The following is a 21347-nucleotide window of genomic DNA, read 5'->3' as shown; positions in this document are numbered from 1 at the left end:
TGTTTGTAGGTACACGGTTTCTCTGATTTTCGTGCCTTGTCTTTGAAGATTCTGTGATAGAAGCAGTGCTCTGTTGTGAATCCTCTGGTGTGGCTACGATTGCGGCTGCGACTGCGGCTGCGGTTTTGTTCTCTGCTGCGGGACCGGTCATCTCTCCACCGCTTCTTTTCCTTGGAGAATTGTGTCTTTAGGGCTGCTACCTGTTTGGTTAGCGCCTGGATCTGTGTTTCCAGGGATGCTCTCTCTCTGTGCTTGCTGGCTCTACTGTCGCGGCGATTGCGCGGTCATTGACTTCGTGTATGCGGTCGGCTTGTTCTGCGACCTCCTCTAATCGGTTTCTTTGGCGTGTCACAAGGATGACCTGCATCTGAGCTGGCAATCTTCCGAGCCAGAGTGTTCGGAGTAGGCTATTTGGCACAGCGGTGCCTGCTAGGCCTTGTAGGTGGCGTAGGAATTGTGATGGCTTCCTGTCGCCGAGTTCCTCGTGCTCCAATAATTGTCGCGTCCGTTGCTCCTGAGATGCTGATAGTCGCTGTATGAGCATCCGTTTCAGCGTCCCATATTTATCCTCCGCTGGTGGAGACGTGACAACGTCTTTTATTTCCTTGGCGAATCTCGTGTCTATCTGTGACAGCGCGTACGCATATCGTGTTGTGTCTTGCGTGATTCCGCATATGATGAACTGGCTCTCCAGTTGAGCGAACCACAGCTCCGGTTCCTCTGGCCAGAATGGTGGCATCCTCAATCCCACACGGTTTATATGTAGCTCCTCTTTGGCTTGGTGGGGGTTATCCCTCTCTGAAGGCTTTGGTGTCGCCATCTTGTTCTCCGTTTTTCCGTTCTACGTCGGGGTCACCAGTTATGGCGCTGTGGCCACTTATTTCGCTCGCTGTAGTATATTCGCTAGTAGGATTTCAAGAGGCGCAGTATAGTCGTGAAGATATGAGTTGTGCGTTTATGCTGTACACTATATTTACGTTTATTCTTATATCTAAGTATTTACAATAGTTTATGTAGCCCTGAAAAGGGCCGATTGTACCGCGCTACGGCGATGGCCGCTCACTCCAGGTGATGGAGGGCTGTGCCTGCGTCCGGTGGAGTGGCTGTTGGCCCCACCGGTTCAGTCGTCTCCAGGCCGGCGGTGTTCCCGGTGGCGTAAAGGGACGCTCAGGCTCCTCGGTCTGCGTATGCCGAGAGGTCCGTGGTTTCGGAGGGTCCGTCTGTGTGGCCCTCTCGCTGGAGAGGTCGCTGGTCTCCCAGTCGCTGTCTGTCTGCGACTCGTAGTCCGCACAGCGTGGTAGGTACTGTGTGCCTCTATGTACACGTGCCGGTGGAATGGTTTGTATCCCCTGGTCGGTCTTGTCCCCTGGAGAGGGCGGCAGAGGCGACAGGAGCGTCGGCACCGTCCAGCGAGGAGACGTCGATCTCCGTACTCGTACGTCCCAGCGAGTTATCAGCTCCTTCGGTGGTCGAGTGTAGCGTACCGGGGGTAGGTCCAACGGTATCAACCTCCACGTCACAGGATGCGGGTCCTGTTGCTGTGCCGGATATTTTGGTGGCAGCGATGAGCGTGGATTGGTCGATGTCACCACTTTCCGCGGTGGCAGCTCGATACGTCGGTTATCCAAAAAGACTATCACTCTCAGTACTTCTAGAGGAAGTATGTGAGCCTTGAATGCTAAAAGGGCCTTCCCTGTGCGGTCTTATATACACGTCCTCGTTGAATATTGAATACGAGAAGGCTCAGCCGTCTATCGGTGAAAGCTTGTTGTGCTCTTCTTCATGCTGGTAGCACGTGCTCATCGCGCGCGGCCGGCTGCCGTGCCGCTGGCGCGCTCGCTCCCGGCAGGGCGCGTACAACAGGTTGTTGCTTGGCAGGATCGCGCTCGTATGCGCTCAGTGTGACGGTTAAGCCGCCGTCTGTTGGGGCGCTCATAGCCGCCACAACGGATAAGGTAGACATATCCAATAAAATTATATTTAGAGCGATTAAAAGAATAAAAATTGAGCGAGAATCTTTTCGTAAAAACAGCGTTAGACTTTGGAATAAATGTTCGGGCTCTCACTCGCTACTGTAAAAAAGTGACCTACGAGCAACTACTTGATCCTGCGATTCAAAAATCGTCACCACATTTTTATTTAAAAAATACACGTCTAGTTAAATATATGAGTTTGTCTTAAATTATTGAGTATTTTCTATTTCAAACGCTGCCGAGGATAAAGTAAAGGCCTCAAATAAAAAAAAAAGATTAAGGAATTAAGAGGACAAAAGTAACTCATCACATTGATTTTGCAACGGACTCAAAATCAGTTTGATGCCACCGTATATAAAGAAAAGTCAGCAGGAAACTTGTAAAAAAATCTACACAAAGTGCCTACTACTTCTCTGACTTCAACGACTAGACAGTTTTTTCAATATTATATATTAATAATAAATAATATTATAAATAAGTATAAAAATTAATAAAAATAATGTGTTTTTTATTATGTGGACAGATAGCCCCTCGAATGTGGACAGATAGCCCCGCATATGGGGCTATCTGTCTACGCTTGACTTGTCCACTTAAAACATTCGCCTCTTTAAAATGTTAAAAGATCAACGATTCTAATTATGTTTTTTTTTTAATAGCAAGGTTGAAAGGTTATACCATTAAAATTTTAGCCAAATATCTTTATTAGTTTTTTAGTAAACTTGAAAAAAGCGTAAAGTGTGGACACATATAACCCCGGTCTCCCCTATAGCGTCTGCGAGAGGCATCGCAAGAAAACAAACAACATTTAAATATCTTACGTAGGGTATTTTTCAACTACTTGTTACAATGGTAGAGACATCTGTTTCTTAAAACTTGAGATAGCAGTACTGTGGACACATAGCCCCCGTAGACAGATAGCCCCGATCTCCCCTATACTACTGATATATACTGATACTGATATATACTCATATATACTACTCATAAACTATCTTTATTGCTTATCCCCGCAGGGTTTGCAAGTCGTTTTTATAAGGAACGTTACCCAAACCTTTACACTACTACCCTTTCTCCTCTCACTTTAACCCTTTGGACCAACGGCTTAACGTCTCTTTCCGAAAGACTGAGCCCAGTTTGCTCCGCACAAGAGCCTATCTTGCACGGAGGAGCGCAGCTTCGGAAAAACATTCCATGTTTACATGGCTCTAGTGGACTCGAACCTGGTTCGAGTGGTTCCTCAGATTACGAGTCTGGCGCTCTACCACTAGACCACACTGCCGCCCTACTCATATATACTAACAAACTCCATTTTAATAAACATTTAAAAAAACATGGGTTTTCAACTTTCCACACAAAGCGATGTCTGTCTCATACCGCCCGTTGTTTACTGTGAGATCTATTATTGTACGGTAATGTCTAATCGGGATTGTGCCTGATCGGCAATATGTTTGATCGGGACTGTGTTCAATCGGGAATGTGTCCGATCAGAAAATATCGTCGTGTCCGATTGGTAATATGCGCAATTGAGACTTACTCAAAATTTTTAACGTGTAATTTAAATAAGTACCCGGGTACCTATGTCGACAGAAAAATTAAGAATAGTTTCTTACTTTGGAAGTGATAAAAAGTAGAAAAATTCCAATTATATTGTTTATCTGATTGTGAGTCAGAATATATCACATAATATTGTAAATAATTGTTAAATATAGTCCATTAAATTAAAAGGTTAGTGTTATATTAAATACTAATAAAAAATATATATTTTGAATAGGAGCAACCAATAATAATCAAGATCCAATATTCCATCGTAGTATTCAGTGCCAGTGTGGAGCTTTTTATGTGCGCTTTGTCAGCTGATAATTTAATGCATACGGTAACATATTCTTCGTCAATTATAATTTTAGATACGAGCTACAAAATAACATGTTATTTCTTTTTATAGAGTAATAAAATTTGTCTGGGAGCGTATGAGTCGCAATGGTTTCAGGGAAGCGTGAACATGCAGAAAAAAATCATTCAAATTATATTCAGATCGCAGAAGCCCGAAGTTATTCGTATCAATGGTATTCTTCCAACTTTGTCGTTACGTTACTACGCAGGGGTAAGGATGTTGCTTTTTATATTTTTATGGATATATAATAAATAATAGGTAGATTCAATTACAATCAGCGGGAGGACACATTTCTTTGGATCATACTATTACTACTGGTTGACCACTACTGACCGACCCGACATTAACTTTTGACCCAAGTGTTGACGCCTATTAATTATTTCTTTTTTTGCCGCTCGCATTTTGTCAACAAGCCGTCAAACGCTGTTACGTGCCGCAATTGCCTAGAATTAAAAGTTTCTAACAAACTTTTTTGAGACGATTCTCTAACAAATGATGCCTAGTATTATAACCTTAGCATAATATTAGATCTGTTATTGCGCTTGTTGTGCCATACCGCAGAGTAGTTGCTCAGGGTCGATAGAGTCCTAGATAACAGAGAAGCGACATTGAAATCGATAGGTGCAATTATTGTGATATATATCGAAAAGTCACCCTCTTGTTTCTTCACATTTGATAGCAGAATCTGGGTAGAAGACGTAAAAACAGGTTAGAGCAAGATGATATGTAAAGTATATTTTGGGTGTTTACAGCCATATATTGAGATTATAGCGGAGCTTGTCTCTATTTCTCTAATGTGTTTGCAAGAAACAGACCGTCTATATCTGAATATATTTGTAAACATTAAATCTTATTTATTTTACCGTAGTAAGAAATAATATGTCGCTGAACCGTGATTTAGTTAGCCAATCAGACCATTCCCTTCAATGTCGCTTCTCTATTATCTAGGACTCTAAGGGTCGACACTAGGGTTCGTCGTTCCGCGAGGAGTCAAAGAAAATCAACACTTCGTAACTTTGTTCAATTAAATTTAATAAAGTCAATAAGCTCATCTTCGCCAGTAAATAATTGAAAGAAAGAATTCTTTAAGTCGACCAGACTGGCCAAATTTATTAATTACAAATACGACCTTTCGACCACTATTTTTGGTCCTTCTCAAGTATAAATCTGTAAATCACACATACAATAAGTAAAAACATGTATTACGAGTCATGGTCAACCTGAGTGATAAACCAAAATGATAATGAATAGAAAATACCTAGGTTACATCGATAAAAGTCACGTGTCAAAAAATAAAATAGGGGAGACAGTGGCGAAGAGTCGTCACTATTTCTTCGGTGCTGATTTTTAACAACAAATAATTTTAGTAAAATGTGGTGTACCGTTGTAAAGAGTGAACTCTTGGCTATAAAATTTATAAGGACATTTTTGGTCTACGTCGCTTTGTTCAACTGGTATAGAGTGAAAAAGGTGCAAAAACGACAAAGGTGCAGAAATTTAAATGTCAAAATTGCCGGGGCGGAGTCGTCACTCCATTCTCGGACTGAATTTTAAATAAAAATTCATAATTCCGATCATGAAAAATGATAAGATACATTTTATTAATTATTTTTTAATAAAAAAATGGAAACATTAATTAAAAACACGATGGCAGAAAATAATTACAAGAAAAGCCCACACACTTATGTGCCCTACGCTCGCACGAAATGTACATACTGTTTCTCGTCAGCTTTATTCTGTCATCTCTGAGCACACGCAGCACATATTATCCAAGTCCTCGCCGGAATCCGACCACTGCTGCTTCTTTGACATTGATTTTCGCCCGAAGCCTCCATGATATGGCTTGGTGACGACTTCGCCTTGGACACAGATTTTATGTTTGATCGCTCATGAAATATTAGAAAATAAAAAAATTTCACTAGATTCGTATTCAGCATGCATTACTCTTCAGAATCACTTATCTCGAGATTCGGAGAGAAAATAATATTTAAAATAAAAGGCCGTCAAAGACCTAGGCTTGGATCGCATGGCTTTTGATTCTAATTGATTGTATATTGTTACGATCCTATTTCTCTTATTATTAAATATTTAAAATATTTAAAATTTTCGACGCGCAAAAAATTTTACTTTTGACCTCCGAAAACACGTTTGTCTTAATGAAAATCACAACATGGCATATAATCTCACTAAACTCCGTTGGTCACATGGGCACCATAAGTAGTGTTTACAATATTAATGGTGAGTTCACACAACATGCAGATTTCGAGATAATTGTAGTGGCGACTCCGCCCCGGTGACGACTCCGCCCCGGTCTCCCCTAATATGAGTCAACAAGCCTTCCTAATTTTATGTAGTGAAGAAAGTTGCCGACCGCCATAGTGGACGTCAGATATTTCAGCATTTAGCAAGGTAGCAAGTAATCACCGTGATTTCAAAACAGACACTGGCGACTAAAGAGATAAATTATTGAGACAGCGATGTATGGTAAACAATATTAACAATATTAATCTTGCAGTACCTATTTCAAACAATACCAGCAATGACATTAATTTGCAATAACAATGTGTGAAATAAATAAAGATATATAGAAATAAATAACATGTTAAATAAATAAAGGTAATAAATAAAGACTACTAGCAAAATTTACAAATGTGTGAAATAAATAAAGACATATAGAAATAAATAACATGTGAAATAAATAAAGACATGTGGAAATAAATAAAGACAGACACTACATAGCAGCAATCACCGCATCATATAATACATTTAAATTTTCCGTATCTTTTTGCATATTCACCGTGTCATCGTATTTCTTAATAAAAAAACATCTCGGCTATCTCTCTTTTTCTATAGTGGTCTTCACTGTGTAGCACTTCTGGCTCAGCCCAATTAAAATCGTACCCGTTTGAAAGACGGTGTCTGCTTACCACTGATTGGCTATTCTCATGTTTCTTAATATCTGAACGATGTTCATTAATACGCGTCTCTAAGTGTCTCTTGTTTTGTCCTATGTAAGAGGTATTACAATCGTTGCAATTGATCTTATACACAATCTCGGTCTTCCTAACATTATCAAGCACATCCTTTCCTCTTTTTGTGATAAAATCGAGTTTTTTCAGAACAGTGTAAAGGACGTCGAAATTAATGCTTCGCAAAATATGACAAATATTATCGCTATGGCCTTTGACATAAGGGATTTTAATGTATTTTTTAATGTCGTGGAAATTATTGGTGACATTATTAGTATTGGATGTGTTACTCCGGTTACTAAGTTCTTTTAATCTATTATTAATATGTTTATTTTTATTAACTAATCAAATTGGGAAACAGTTATTCGACAGTTACACGACGGGGCTCCTGCACATTTCTCTCGGCAAGTACGCGAATTTTTAAACGCGCATTATCCGGACAGATGGGTGGGTCGAGGTGGCCCAATCATCTGGCCGCCGCGATCGCCAGATCTTAATGTGCTGGATTATTTCGTGTGGGGCCACATTAAAGCCGTAATCGAGCACAGGCGTGATGGTACAGAAGCTGAAGTACGAGAAGCAATTCTCGCAGCTTTTAATACCATCACGCCAGAAATGGCGTATCGCGCGACGCGCAATATTACTCGAAGGGCCGAACTTTGTTTACAAGAACGAGGGAGGCACTTCGAACAATTGTTGCATTAAATTTTATAAGAGTGGATTAGACCCATATATACTGGGGATACCACTTAAAAAAAAATGCGCCGTGCTGTATACCGCAAGGTGGCGAGGAAATGACAGCATAATCAAATTAGAATAAAATGCCATTTACGGTCCGAGTTTGGATCTTATTGTTAGTAGCCTAATAATATTTTTTGTGCACTACATAAAATTTTTCGCAATAAATTCTTTACAGTTATTTAGATGCTTAGCGTCACATACTACGTTTACGCGAAGTAAATTATCGTAAGTTACTACAAAATCCCGTTTACGAGAAGGAATTATCGTAAGTTACTACAAAAGTAACGCTCGCGTAAACGTAGTAATAGTTAAATCAAATCAATTTAATTACGGGGAGGGAGAGGATTTTACTACTCCAACGGGAGCTGTTGTGTTGCAAGTCTGCAGACAATTTAGTCGGCGCGCAGTCTACTAAATTGTTGGAGAAAAAATTATGTGTAATACACAAAAAATATTATTATTAGGCTACTAATTGTAAGATCCAAGCTCGGACCGTAAATGGCGTTTTATTCTGACAGCATAATATTTTTTATTTCGTACGCGCGCGCGAGAGAGAGAGAATAATTCGACGCGGAGCTTTAGCGTTAAGCCCCTTGCACAATAGGCGATAGCGATAGCGATAGCGACAACGATAAAGTTGCCGACAAAGCTATTGTGCAAGGAGCTTTACGCGCCGCTCGCAAGCCAGCGGCAGCGTCCCTTCCACTGCTTCGCCGCGCGCCTAGTACGGGGGTTACGGTGGGAATGCGGGACGTCTCTTCTGGCCGCGCCGGCTTCTACTCGCGTGGATTGGCCGATCTTTTTCAATTAATTTCTCAATAAGTAGGGGAGACCGGGACTAAAAGGTCAGTTTTTTTTTGGTGCCGATTTTTAACAACAAAATAAATAATTTTAGTTAAATGTGGTATACCACTGTAAAGAGTGAACCTTTAGCTACAAAATTTATATAGGAAATTTTTGTCTACGTCGCTTTGTTTAACCGGTATAGAGCAAAAACGACAACGGTGGAAAAATTGAAATCTCAAAAATGCCGGGGTTTAAACGTCACACTGCATTTTCAATACATATACGTACATCTAATCCTGAAAAATGATAGGATACATTTTAATAATTGTTGTTTAAGAGAAAAATATAAAAATTTATTTATAATTTTTATGCGAAACATTATTAAAAAATAGTTACGAGGGTTCCTCTTTCCGCAGAAGTCACTCGCCCGACTTGTTTCACTCCTCGACGTCCGATGACTCTATTCGGTGTCTGAACGGTTGTAATTCCCGTCTCATCCATATTCCATATGCAATGAGCCTGGAAATGCCTTGGAAATGCATCTGGACTGTTTACTGACCGATTAGCCCCAAACACAAGTTTCAGGTTTGATCGCCCACGAAATATTAGACATCAACGATAATGAAAAAACTACACTGGATTCGTGTTCAGCATGCATTACTCTTTATAATCATGTACCTCGAGATTTGGAGAGCAAATATTATTGCAGATATTACAAAATTTCCACGCGCAGAAAATGTAACTTTCACCTTCCGAAAACACGTTTGCCCTCGTAAAAATCATAATACGGCAGGTAACCTGCCGAAACTCCGTTGGTCACATGGGTACCATAAGCAGCGTTTACAATGTTAATAGCGAGTTCACACAATATACAGGTTCCGTGATATTTGATTTGACGCTTCAACCCCGTTGACCTTTTAGCCCCGGTCTCCCCTATTGCGAATTTCGCAAAATGATAGAAGACTTTTCTACTCGGTTTAACTCACTCTACTTGCATACAAGAGGTCCGGCGATTATTACCAGACACCCTGTATGTGTATTTATATCCGCGTATGATATAGAAAATTGCAATAATAATATTAAATATAATAATAGTTATAATATATAAGCCAGTCAAGTTACGGTTTTAAATCGAATTTGTATTCGGGCTCTTAATTTATATGCCATTTGATAGTAAATGGCACTGATAAAAACATATCAATTTTGTGGTTCGTCAACCCCGCTCGTTTTTGTAAAAAAAAAAGAAATAAAAACCAACCGAGAAAAAATAAATTTATGTACAATAATTATATAAGATTATATATAATTGGCCATATATAATTAGATCCGAAATTTGGCGCGATATGATCTTATATAATCAACTGTGATCGTATGTAATCAGATATGATATGATTCAATATGTAATATTATTGTATCTAATCAAATATAAATATACATATACAGTTATATACAATCATATATAATTAAGTCACATTTGCAACCCTCTACTAGTTATGCAAATTATTGCAACTTATCAATGACCAATTTTGTGTTACAAAATTAATGCAAAAGTGTTGCAAATCCAACAAGAAACAAGTTAAAAATACATTCACACACGACGTCGAATTTGCAATCTTCTATCTGTCACGCAAAATATTCAAATCAAATATTTTCTTCTTTACTTTTCGATGATTGTATTAATGTACTGAGTATTTATTGATGGAATGTGGGTTAAGGAGATCGAATACAATATTTTGACTTCGACGATTGTTACATTTAGAAAGTTTTAAAGAGGAAAATGATGGTTTCTTCATTCAAAATACAACTACTTTACGATTTTTGCAGAATTGAAAAAGGGAACAAGTCACTCTGGAGTTCCAAGTTTATATACCCCCAACTAATATTGACACTCGAAGTATTGCAATACATGTACATAATTTTTGTACGCTTTTCGAATCGCGACTTTCAACCAAAAACGTCATTAAATAGATAAAATATTGTTACTATAATTGTCTGAAATAATTCGTTACACATTAACTTTATACGATTCAAAGACCGCTCAGCGTATACGTTAATTTTCAGATATTTCTTTAGGATCAATGACAGTTTCAACGAAGATAAAATAACTTTTTTTAATTTTTAATGGACCTCTTGTTATTAAAAAATTGTAAATAATAAATTGTCATTTTGTTATCACATAATGTCTATAAAATTATGTTTTATCAAAGAAAATAAATAAATTACATTTTGTAATAAAACTGTAATAAATATAAAAATAATATAATAAATATAAAAAATATAAATATAATATAATATAATATAATAAAATGTAATAAATAATGCATGTATAGTAAATAGTGTATATTGATCGATTGCATCTCAGAAGTACGTTTTATTGTATTTTCTCGCAAGCTTTTTCTAATCATTGTGTTAGAAATATGTTGGATTGTGTAACTTCTATTAAAACAAAAGAAGAAATAATGATCTTAAGGAGGGAGCGGCACATCCATTTAAGTCTATTTTGTTCGAGAGAGATTGCATATATTTTCTCTTATAAGCTAGATAATATTTGTTTCAGTAGATAAAAACATATGTACATACACACAATAAATCAGTGACGCAATAGATACATTAAAAGAACATAAATATTAGTTGGTGAATGATCCCTTTCTTTATCTGATTTCAATGTGGTAGTATTTCTTAAAAACACTTCAGGGTTCTGTTCGTTTTCATCTTTTAATGTTAAGTCATTATAAGAAGACTTATCCAAGCATATAAACCTTTAAAAGTACCATAAAATGGTTACTATAATTATTCATAGAAAAGTATATCATGAAAAGGATCATTCATCTGAAATTATCACCCACAGAATACATACTAAATATCAGACAGTTAATTAAAGAAATGGTAAAGTATGAAATATTCAGTTTCCAGCGTTGGAAATTATGACTCAATAATTCTAAGCGAGAGATGGTAAACAAGATCACCACCGTAATGATTGTTATCTTTTTAACGCAATAGATAGTCGTGACAAATCCTTAATATGTTTAAGAATAACTTAACTAATATGAAAATAGAATACAGAGTTTCTTTTACATTTATGTGCACTTTTCACAAGAATCGTGTTTCTCAAACTATCAAAATGACTCGTAATGGAATTGACAAACTTGTTTGATTGCAATCAATTAAATGAAAAGGTATCTTGTACTGAGCTCAGCTTTTCGTTATAAAACCAGAAAGGTTTGTTATCATAAGAAGGACTTTCTTTCCGAAAGATGACCTTCCTTGAGGTAAACTAATTTCGTGGCCTCTGTAAGAGAGATTGAATACAAGCCGACTGTAACGCACGTTACCTAAGGCTTTGTTCAACTAGCAAAACATCGATAGATTTCTTGGTTTACCTCACAAACAGCAGAATCGTCGCTTCTGGATAGGCACATCCTTGAAAGGATGGCGTGACTGGCTTGCGCCGTAATTGAATCCCTCTTATTAATGTTGATAATAATTAGCTACGAGGGAATGCTTGAAACAGTAACGGCAATAGTCGTCCTTCCTTTCTTCGAAATATACTGGAATACTGGCCCTCCTTCCTTCGTGTAATTAACTGAGCGGCCAGCTCTCGTGCTTCGTGGAACTTCTCGCTCGGATGCGGGATAAAACAATGTCCCTTTCGATGAAGTGATTAACAAATCTCTTGGATGATGCAACATCCGTTTTACTAACTGATCGTATACACGTGCGACTTGATCTACGTTTCGGTAACGAATGGCCGTTCGCGCTTCGACGAGATCGAGCATGTTCGGCCCGCGCATGCGCCTACAGCCTCACTCTGCCCGGGCTCGCATCGCAACCGAGTCACGGTCGGCTCACGTGACCGACGTCCCCCGAACAATGCCGACTGCGCCGCGCGCTTCTATATATGAATATACTTATATGCTAGGACATATATATACAATCTCTCTTTCTAACACATTGAGTATAAACGAAAATTCGTTACGAAATATATAACATTAATTAATAAATCGGCAAATGCAATTTCAAAACATTTCGTATAAATGTCACAGAGTTATCGCGAAATACGTTTTAAGAAATATTGATTTAACAAACTTTATACAAAATTTACTTTTGAAAAAAATTAATAATTGTATTCATTACAGCTCGTATAGTAAAAAAATATACACTTTTTTCCATTAATTTTCCCACTTCAATCCATGATTTAACAAATTGAAAAAATGCGTATGTTGAACAAAAGGTATATCTATAAGTTTTACGTAATAAATACAAAACATACGCATACTGAAGATAGAAATTAATATCAGAAAACTTTCGCACTGTCGAATCTCCCACTTTTGATAGCAACTGTACACGGCATCGAGCTCAAGAAAATCAGTATTATTGTATATGTAGGTAGGTTCGGAAGGATCGACACTCAAGTAATCACAAGACTTCTTTATTAAGATCGAGAATCTCAAGGCGGTGTGTAGTGTTCGCCATTTTGCAATCGAACCCTCCTCGTGGCCGCTCACGTCTGCTCGCCACTTACATATATGCCTCGAATCGACCTTCACGCTCGACGACTATATCGATAGTATCGCATATCGCAACCTAACTAGCGCGGCAACTTAACCCTACATAACACTTCCTTTCCTTATGAAAATAAACTACGCGTACACTACGTAATAAGTAAATAAAATTGAATAGTTGTAGGTTAAGTCATGTAATAACATTTCGATAATTAAACAACACTTTAAGGTAAATAATAATTTTTCAAGTAATTTGGCTTCTTAGGCACACGCTCTGATCTACGCAAAACCTGCTCTTGCTCTTGCCCTTGCTGTTCTTGCCCTTGCCGCTCTTGCGGCTGTTCACAGGCATCTTCGTAAAAAGACTGTTCCCGCGAAACGTCTTCGACTTCTTGCTCCTGGACAGGAGCCTCCCTATTTTCCTCAACTTCCCCCTCCTCAACATGAGGTGGTGGACCACAATCTGTATCAATTTGATCTTGCTCATTATTCGGTGTAGCTTCCCCAATTTTACGAATTTGGTTAGTATGCCGTCTCCAATCTCGTCCATCATCCAAATGAATTAAATAATGTAGTTTCCCTAATTTTTCCTTAACTCTACCAAAACGCCATTTTTGGTTACTTAAGTAATCCCTGCATGCAACTCTTTGTCCAACTACAAGACTTATAACTAACTTATCACTATTAATATCGGATTTTTCCAAATTAAGCGGTTTTAGGAAATCCAATCGTGAACGAATTTGTCGTCCAAACATTAATTCTGATGGCGACTTATTTGTGGTTGTATGAGGAGTTCGCCTGTACTGTAGTAAAAACTTTTGCAAGTTTAGTTGTACTAGTTCCTTACTTGTACTCATGCGTTGTAAAGCATTTTTCATTGTCTGCACAAATCTTTCTGCCTGCCCGTTAGTTGCAGGATTGTATGGTGCTGTTAGTTTTGATTTGATATTATTTAACTTTAAGAAATTTTGAAATTCTGTAGAAGTAAATGTACGACCGTTATCTGTCACTAGAACTTGAGGAATACCAAATGTTGCAAAAATTTTCCTACATACTTGAATAGTAGATTTAGCCGTGATATCTTGCATTAAATGCACCTCCGGCCATTTCGAATACGCGTCCACTAAAATAAAAAAATTATGATCTAAAAATGGACCTGCGAAATCTAAATGGATACGTTGAAAAGGACAACTTGCTGGTTCCCATAAATGTTTTTCGACTTCCTTAGGATTATTACGTAATGAATTACAATTTCGGCAATTGTAAGTTAATAATTCTAAATCCTTATCTAATCCCGGCCACCAAACACAACTTCTAGCTAGATTTTTCATTTTAACTATTCCAAAGTGACCTTCATGTATTTCCTTAAGAATTTGTGATTGAAGTTTCTTAGGAATTACTACCCTATGGCCACGCATAAGAATGCCTGCTTGAACATTGAACTCATGCTGTTCAATATTAAACCTACTTTCTTTAGATAAGGTTTCACCAGATAAGATTGCGTTTTTAATTTTTTGCAAATCTGAATCACAATCAGTTTCTTTAATTAGCTCACTCATTGTAATAGGCAAATTTTCTATAACTTCAATTTCAAACGCGTCGGCCACATCAAATCCGTGATTTGATGTCTCTGGTATAGGTAATCTGGATAAGCAGTCGGCATTTCCATGCTCTTTAGATTGTCTGTACACAATTTTGTAGTTGAAAGCTCTTAGAAATAACGCATAGTGCTGCATTCGTAAAGCACTGCAAATCGGTAAACTTCTTGTTGGATTGAAGATTTGAACTAGTGGCCTGTGATCCGTTATTAATGTAAATTCGTTAGCGTACAAATATTGGTAAAACTTTTTAATGCCAAAAATTATGGCATACGCTTCTTTGTCTATCTGCGAATACTTCTTTTGCGTATCCGAAAGTGTTTGAGAAGCATAGAGGATCACTCTTTCTGTACCATCTGGATAGCGATGCGACAGAACTGCACCTACACCATAGGAGCTTGCATCTGTAGCCAAGATCAACGGCAACTTTGGATTGAAATGTACTAAGTAATTCTCGTTTTTGAACTCTTTCTTTGCTGTAATAAAGGCTTCCTCTTGAGTCTGCCCCCATATGAATTTAGTATTCTTTCGTAAAAGTGTATTTAAAGGATGTAATATTGAACTTAAGTTACGTATAAAACGACCATAATAGTTAATCATGCCTAGAAATGCACGTAATTCAGAAACTTCGCTAGGACGAGGCATTTTGTCAATAGCTTCTAATTTCTTAGGCTTTTTGTGAATTCCATTTTTATCAATAATATATCCGCAATAGTGTATGCTATCCTTAAAAAATTCGCTTTTATCCCAATTAATGTGTATATTGTATTGTAACAACCGATGAATAACTTTCTGTAATCTCTCAAGATGTTCTTTATTACTAGAACCTGTAACTCGAATATCATCGAAAAACACCACAACTCCTTCTAAATCACTCAAAATCATTTCCATTACTCTTTGCCAAATGCCTGGTGCAGATGCATTTCCGTATAATAAACGTGTACTTTTGAAAAGACCAATATGTGTACTCAACGTAAGCAAGTGTTGAAAATTCGGATGTACTTTCAATTGCAAATATGCATCTTTCAGGTCAATTTTTGAAAACTTAATGCCTCCAGCTAAAGAAGAGAAAAGTTCCTCTATGGTTGGAACAGGATGCTTATCAATGACCAAATTGGGATTTAATGTAACGCTGAAGTCACCACATAATCGCACTGTATTATTTTTCTTCAAAACAGGAACCACAGGTGTAGCCCATTCTGACGTTGTAACTTTTACTAAGATTCCCGCTTCGACTAATGAATTGATTTCTTTTTCAACTAATGGACGCAATTTAAATGGTACTGGCCTTGCCTTAACGAATATCGGTTTCGCATTATCCTTTAATGTAAATTTCGCTTGTAATCCAGTAATACCTTTACCGTGTTGGATAGAACGATCATAAGTATTCTTTAGTAAATCAACTTCCGAAATAATCCTTGTAGAAATGTAATGTAAGGAACTTGTAGGTTTCAATAGATTAATGCCGTTCTGTAAAAATTTATGAATCCATTCGCGACCTAAAATCGAAGGTCTATCAATATCTGTAAGATACATATTTAGTTGAAATTTCCTTTCGCAATGTACAACTGTAACAGTCATAAACCCGCATGTACGCATCTCTGTTTTACAATATGTCACTAAACGCAAATTAGAAGGATGGATGATCGAGTTTGGAAACAAGGCACAAGCCAATTTTTGACTTACGAGCGTTACGGCGGCTCCACTGTCCACCTCAAACGTTACCGGCTTCCGATTTACTTGTAATGTAATTTCGAATTTGCCCCGTCTTTCAATATGCTCGACCATACACACGTCCTCGATGGCACGCACATTTTCCTTCCTGGAGAAGCACACCTTATTAAGATGCCCCTTTTTGCCGCAAGAGTGACAAGCTATCTCTTTACTTAGGGTACATTTTGACGCAAAATGATTATCGCCGCATCTGTAACACATAATATTTGAAGCGTTAGCTTTGTACAAAGAATTCGAGGTTTTCGCGGTTGCACTCGCTTGCCCCTTCCTCTCAGGCTTCACATTCTGCTGCTTCTTCTCTGGACGTCCCTTCGGTTTGAACATCTTCTTCTTTTCCACTTGTAGGCACTCCCCCGTGGATTTCTTTGCTTGTAATTGTACTCCTCCTTTCTCGGATAATTCCATAGTGATGGCGATCTGGCACGCCTTATCGAAGGTTAAGTCTTTAACCTCCAAAAGTCGGGATTGAATTCGCTTGTTGGAGACCCCAAACACCAGTTGGTTTCTTAACGCTGTTTTTAGGTAACTGCCCATTTTGCAGTTAACACTTAACTTGTGTAATGCAGCGATGAATTGCTGTATTGTTTCGCCATCCTCCTGTTTCCTTTGATGAAACCGAAAGTTTTCCACGATTTCCAATGGTGTCGGCTCGTAAAATTCTTGCAATAATGTAGTTATTTGTTCGTACGATTGCTCGTAAGGATTCTCTGGATCCAACCGATCGCTCAGCATGTCGAACGATAGTGCCCCGATATAGTGCAAAAGGTAGGCGACTTTACTTCCTTCGGTAACCTTGAAAACGCTCAAGGCGCCTTCAAAACGCTGCAGCCAACGATTCCATTGTGATGTGGAAGGATCGAACTGCTCGATGTTAAACGTACTCGGCACACAGCCCGGTGAAGGATTGGCCATCGCCATGATGTAATTAGTGGTGAGAGACACGTGTTTGTGTAAATGTACCAGTCTTGGTAATTACGATTACTTGGTTATCCGTAATGCGTCAATCCTGCGTCCTCGTCGCCAATTTGTTGTATATGTAGGTAGGTTCGGAAGGATCGACACTCAAGTAATCACAAGACTTCTTTATTAAGATCGAGAATCTCAAGGCGGTGTGTAGTGTTCGCCATTTTGCAATCGAACCCTCCTCGTGGCCGCTCACGTCTGCTCGCCACTTACATATATGCCTCGAATCGACCTTCACGCTCGACGACTATATCGATAGTATCGCATATCGCAACCTAACTAGCGCGGCAACTTAACCCTACATAACAAGTATATAAATTATTAGCAAACGTTTTCATTACTTGCTGTTAAGTACAAGCTTAGTCTTAAGCCTGATCACGTGAATATAGGTAGAAGCGACACATAGAATTGAAAGTTGTTAGACAAGTATAATTCAAAATAAGTTATAAAGGAACCATAGTAAACGCGCTTTCAAGCAGCGTTCTTCCGTAAATATACATGTATATATACCTTTTTCAAAAAAGGTAAAAAAAAGGCGCCAAGTACACGCGCAATGTATGTTGTAAATCCAAAACTCCTAAATAGTAGTAGCTTTATTTCTCCCTAACAAAATAATTCACAAAATTGCGTTACCTAAGTCAACCCAAGTGATATGTATTTCAAAAAAAGATGTGAAATCTTTAAATTGCGCCAATTGCAAAGAAAATATATATGGGGCATTCTCCGCGTGTCGGAGTCCTCTCCTGCCCACTTCAATTTTTGACATAATTCAACCAACCAGGGCTTAAAATTTTCGTTGAAGTGTCTACTTTTTAATGCCATGTGGCCTTTTGTGAAAATTCAAAATGGCGGACTGATGCAGCGCCGAGAATGAAGAAAGTAAAAAAAATTAATTGTATATCTTCTAAAAAAATGCAGAAATGTCACTTGATTCGGATGAAACTCGGTACTAGGCGGTTTTCGAGGTCGTTGATTCCGAATCTGGTCGAAATTTGGAAATTCAAAATGGCGGATTAAATATGGCCGCCCGTAATGCAGAAATGTCACTTGATTCGGATGAAACTCGGTACTAGGGAGTTTTTGAGGTCGCTGATTCCGAATGTGAAGTCGAAATTCGGAAATTCAAGATGGCGGATCCAATATGGCCGACCGAATGCAGAAATGTCACTTGATTTACGTGAAAAAAACTGTCGCTTAAGTAGCGCCAAAAGCTGTCGCTGTAACACCGATAGGATGATTAGAACAGTTTTACGGTATTATTTTTAAGATCTAGATATTACATTCGTATTTAGAGACCTTCAAAAGTCCCTAACAATAATTTTGCATTGGTTGTTATAACTATTATTACGATTTTTCCTTGAAGTAATGGATAGTTTAGTTAGTTAATAATAACACGAAAGGAGGCGATGAGAGCCGTACATGCTTTTACAGAATTGCTTTTCCGGTGGTTCTTCAGTCGTTCAATACGAATTTATAGCTACGAACACGTATTTTTTAAAGAAGGTACCATAAAATCATTCAAACTATCCTGTCGGTCTCAGAGCGACAGATTTTGGCGCTACTGAAGCGACAGTTTTTTTCACGTGAATCAAGTGACATTTCTGCATTTCGGTCGGCCATATTGGATCCGCCATCTTGAATTTCCGAATTTCGACTTCACATTCGGAATCAGCGACCTCGAAAACCCCCTAGTACCGAGTTTCATCCTAATCAAGTGACATTTCTGCATTACGGGCGGCCATATTTAATCCGCCATTTTGAATTTCCAAATTTCGACTTCACATTCGGAATCAGCGACCTCGAAAACCCCCTAGTACCGAGTTTCATCCGAATCAAGTGACATTTCTGCATACGGGCGGCCATATTTAATCCGCCATTTTGAATTTCCAAATTTTGACCAGATTCGGAATCAACGACCTCGAAAACCCCCTAGTACCGAGTTTCATCCGAATCAAGTGACATTTCTGCATTTTTTTAGAAGATATACAATTAATTTTTTTTTACTTTCTTTATTTTCGGCGCTGCATCAGTCCGCCATTTTGAATTTTCACAAAAGGCCACATGGCATTAAAAAGTAGACACTTCAACGAAAATTTTAAGCCCTGGTTGGTTGAATTATGTCAAAAATTGAAATGGGCAGGAGAGGACTCCGACACGCGGAGAATGCCCAATATATATATCTTGCTTTGAAAAATAAAATCTATCAAGAGACACGGTAGTGTCTCGCGCTAAATACGCGCGGAGCGAGATCGACCGCGACTCTTTACGCGACGCGACGATTAATTCAAGGTAATTGTTTTACATGTAATTATCCTATATCAAGAGACACGGTAGTGTCTCGTGCCAAGTACACGCGAAGCGAGACCGCACCGTGACTCTTTTACGCGACTAAGTGCATGTGATAGGAATTATATTGTAGTAGTTTACGTTTACGTGAGTATTACTTCTGTAGTATATATGTGTGTGTGTGTGTGGGTGGGTGGGTGGGTGGGTGGGTGGGTGGGTGGGTGGGTGGGTGGGTGGGTGGGTGGGTGGGTGGGTGGGTGGGTGGGTGGGTGGGTGGGTGGGTGGGTGGTGGGTGGGTGGGTGGGTGGGTGGGTGGGTGGGTGGGTGGGTGGGTGGGTGGGTGGGTGGGTGGGTGGGTGGGTGTGTGTGTGTGTGTGTGTGTGTGTGTGTGTGTGTGTGTGTGTGTGTGTGTGTGTGTGTGTGTGTGTGTGTGTGTGTGTGTGTGTGTGTGATTTCTGCTCAGTGCTCTGAATGTCATCTAGTCATACATATAAAGAATTTTCGATGGACTTCTTCAGAAGATAGGATACGAAGAAAATCCTAATGATGACGATATCACAAAGATGCTAAGGCTAGATGCCACGAAATGGGCATGTACCGTCGGTCACGCAGAATGCAAGAGAAAAGCCGCCGTTAAATTGAGCGAACATCTCACGAATCCTGATACCTACAAGTAATTTCTTACGATCTTCTTATGATCCTGATTATCTCGTAATTTGTGTTTTTGTAAGTGTATTTTATGCTTTGATAGAAGGAACAAAAGCAGGAAAAAGAAAGAGCGTTAGTGGCAAAGCAGGTAGAAAAGAACAAACAGAAGCGACAGATTCAAGCTTTGTCTTTTAATCTGGATGAAGACGAAGATGAAGCTGAGATGTCTTCTGACGAAGACAATGCCGAAAAATCCCCGCAGTCAGAAAATGTGCAATTTAATGGCCCCGCGATTAAGAAAAATCCAGATGTAGATACAAGTTTCTTGCCAAATAGGGAAAGGGAGGAGGAGGAAAATAAACTTAAGGAAGAATTGAGGCAAGAATGGGCTAGAAAGCAGAACGCGTTGAAGGAAGAAGAAATTGAGATCACATTCAGTTATTGGGATGGATCTGGCTATCGTCGGAGTGTTATAATGAAGAAAAGTGAATGTCTCAGTAATTTAGAGAATTTTTAAGTTATTAAAATACTTCAGTGTCACTTTTGGAGTAACATTGGCGTGATATATAATGTTCTGCTGCATAAATTAAATTTTCACATACAGGTAATTCTATCTATCAGCTTCTTCAGAGATGTTTAGAAGTTCTGAGGCGTGAATTTAGCGAGCTTAAAACAGTAATGGCAGATTAGTTAATGTATGTCAAGGAGGATCTTTCTTATATTACCGCACCATTATACGTTTTACGATTTTATTGTAACTAAGATAAAGATACTAAATGATAAAACTTATGAAGCAATATCACAATGTTGGCATGTTATTTTAATGTATGTAATATTGCGATTAGGCACGAGGAAAAAGCGAACCTCTGTTCACATTTGACGTTCACGATGATATTCGTGTTATGCACGATGCTTCTGTCGAAACCGAGGAATCACATGCCGGAAAAGTTTTACTTAGGTATTTATCATTAAAAGAATAGTTTGTATAATTCTCTTTTATGTTATTTCTCATTAGATCATGGTATGAGAGGAACAAACACATTTTTCCAGCAAGTAGATGGGAACCTTTTGATCCAACGAAAAGTTACGACAAGTATACAGTGTCGGATAAAAATAGGAAGAAAGATAAAATCTGATAAACTTAGATTCAACAAATTGTCCAATTTCGTTTAAATGATTCAGATTCAAAGGACTGTAATTTAGTAGAGCTACATAATCGAGTAAATGAATTAAATATTATCACATAACTGAATGAATTA

The 21347-nt window shown here is 38.5% G+C and overlaps 2 protein-coding genes across 2 annotated transcripts; both read right to left on the bottom strand.

Moving 5' to 3' along the window:
• Positions 1-208: 208 nt before the first annotated feature.
• On the bottom strand, positions 209-820 carry LOC139783940 (uncharacterized). The gene has a single exon (XM_071723109.1). The coding sequence runs from the start codon at positions 818-820 to the stop codon at positions 209-211; it is 612 nt and encodes a 203-aa protein (XP_071579210.1).
• A 223-nt stretch (positions 821-1043) lies between these two features.
• On the bottom strand, positions 1044-17109 carry LOC139783939 (uncharacterized). The gene is made up of 5 exons (XM_071723108.1): positions 16144-17109; positions 15460-15777; positions 14415-14958; positions 13143-13787; positions 1044-1693 (listed from the first exon to the last, which is right to left on the bottom strand). Exons 1-5 carry the CDS (start codon positions 17107-17109, stop codon positions 1044-1046), a joined length of 3123 nt encoding a protein of 1040 aa, XP_071579209.1.
• Between the last annotated feature and the right edge of the window lie 4238 nt (positions 17110-21347).

This window comes from Temnothorax nylanderi, unplaced genomic scaffold, assembly GCF_030848795.1.
Source record: "Temnothorax nylanderi isolate EJ_2023f unplaced genomic scaffold, tnyl_v1.0 TNYL_tig0562_pilon, whole genome shotgun sequence".
Taxonomy (NCBI): domain Eukaryota; kingdom Metazoa; phylum Arthropoda; class Insecta; order Hymenoptera; family Formicidae; genus Temnothorax; species Temnothorax nylanderi.
This window is presented reverse-complemented; position numbering and strand designations above follow the sequence as displayed.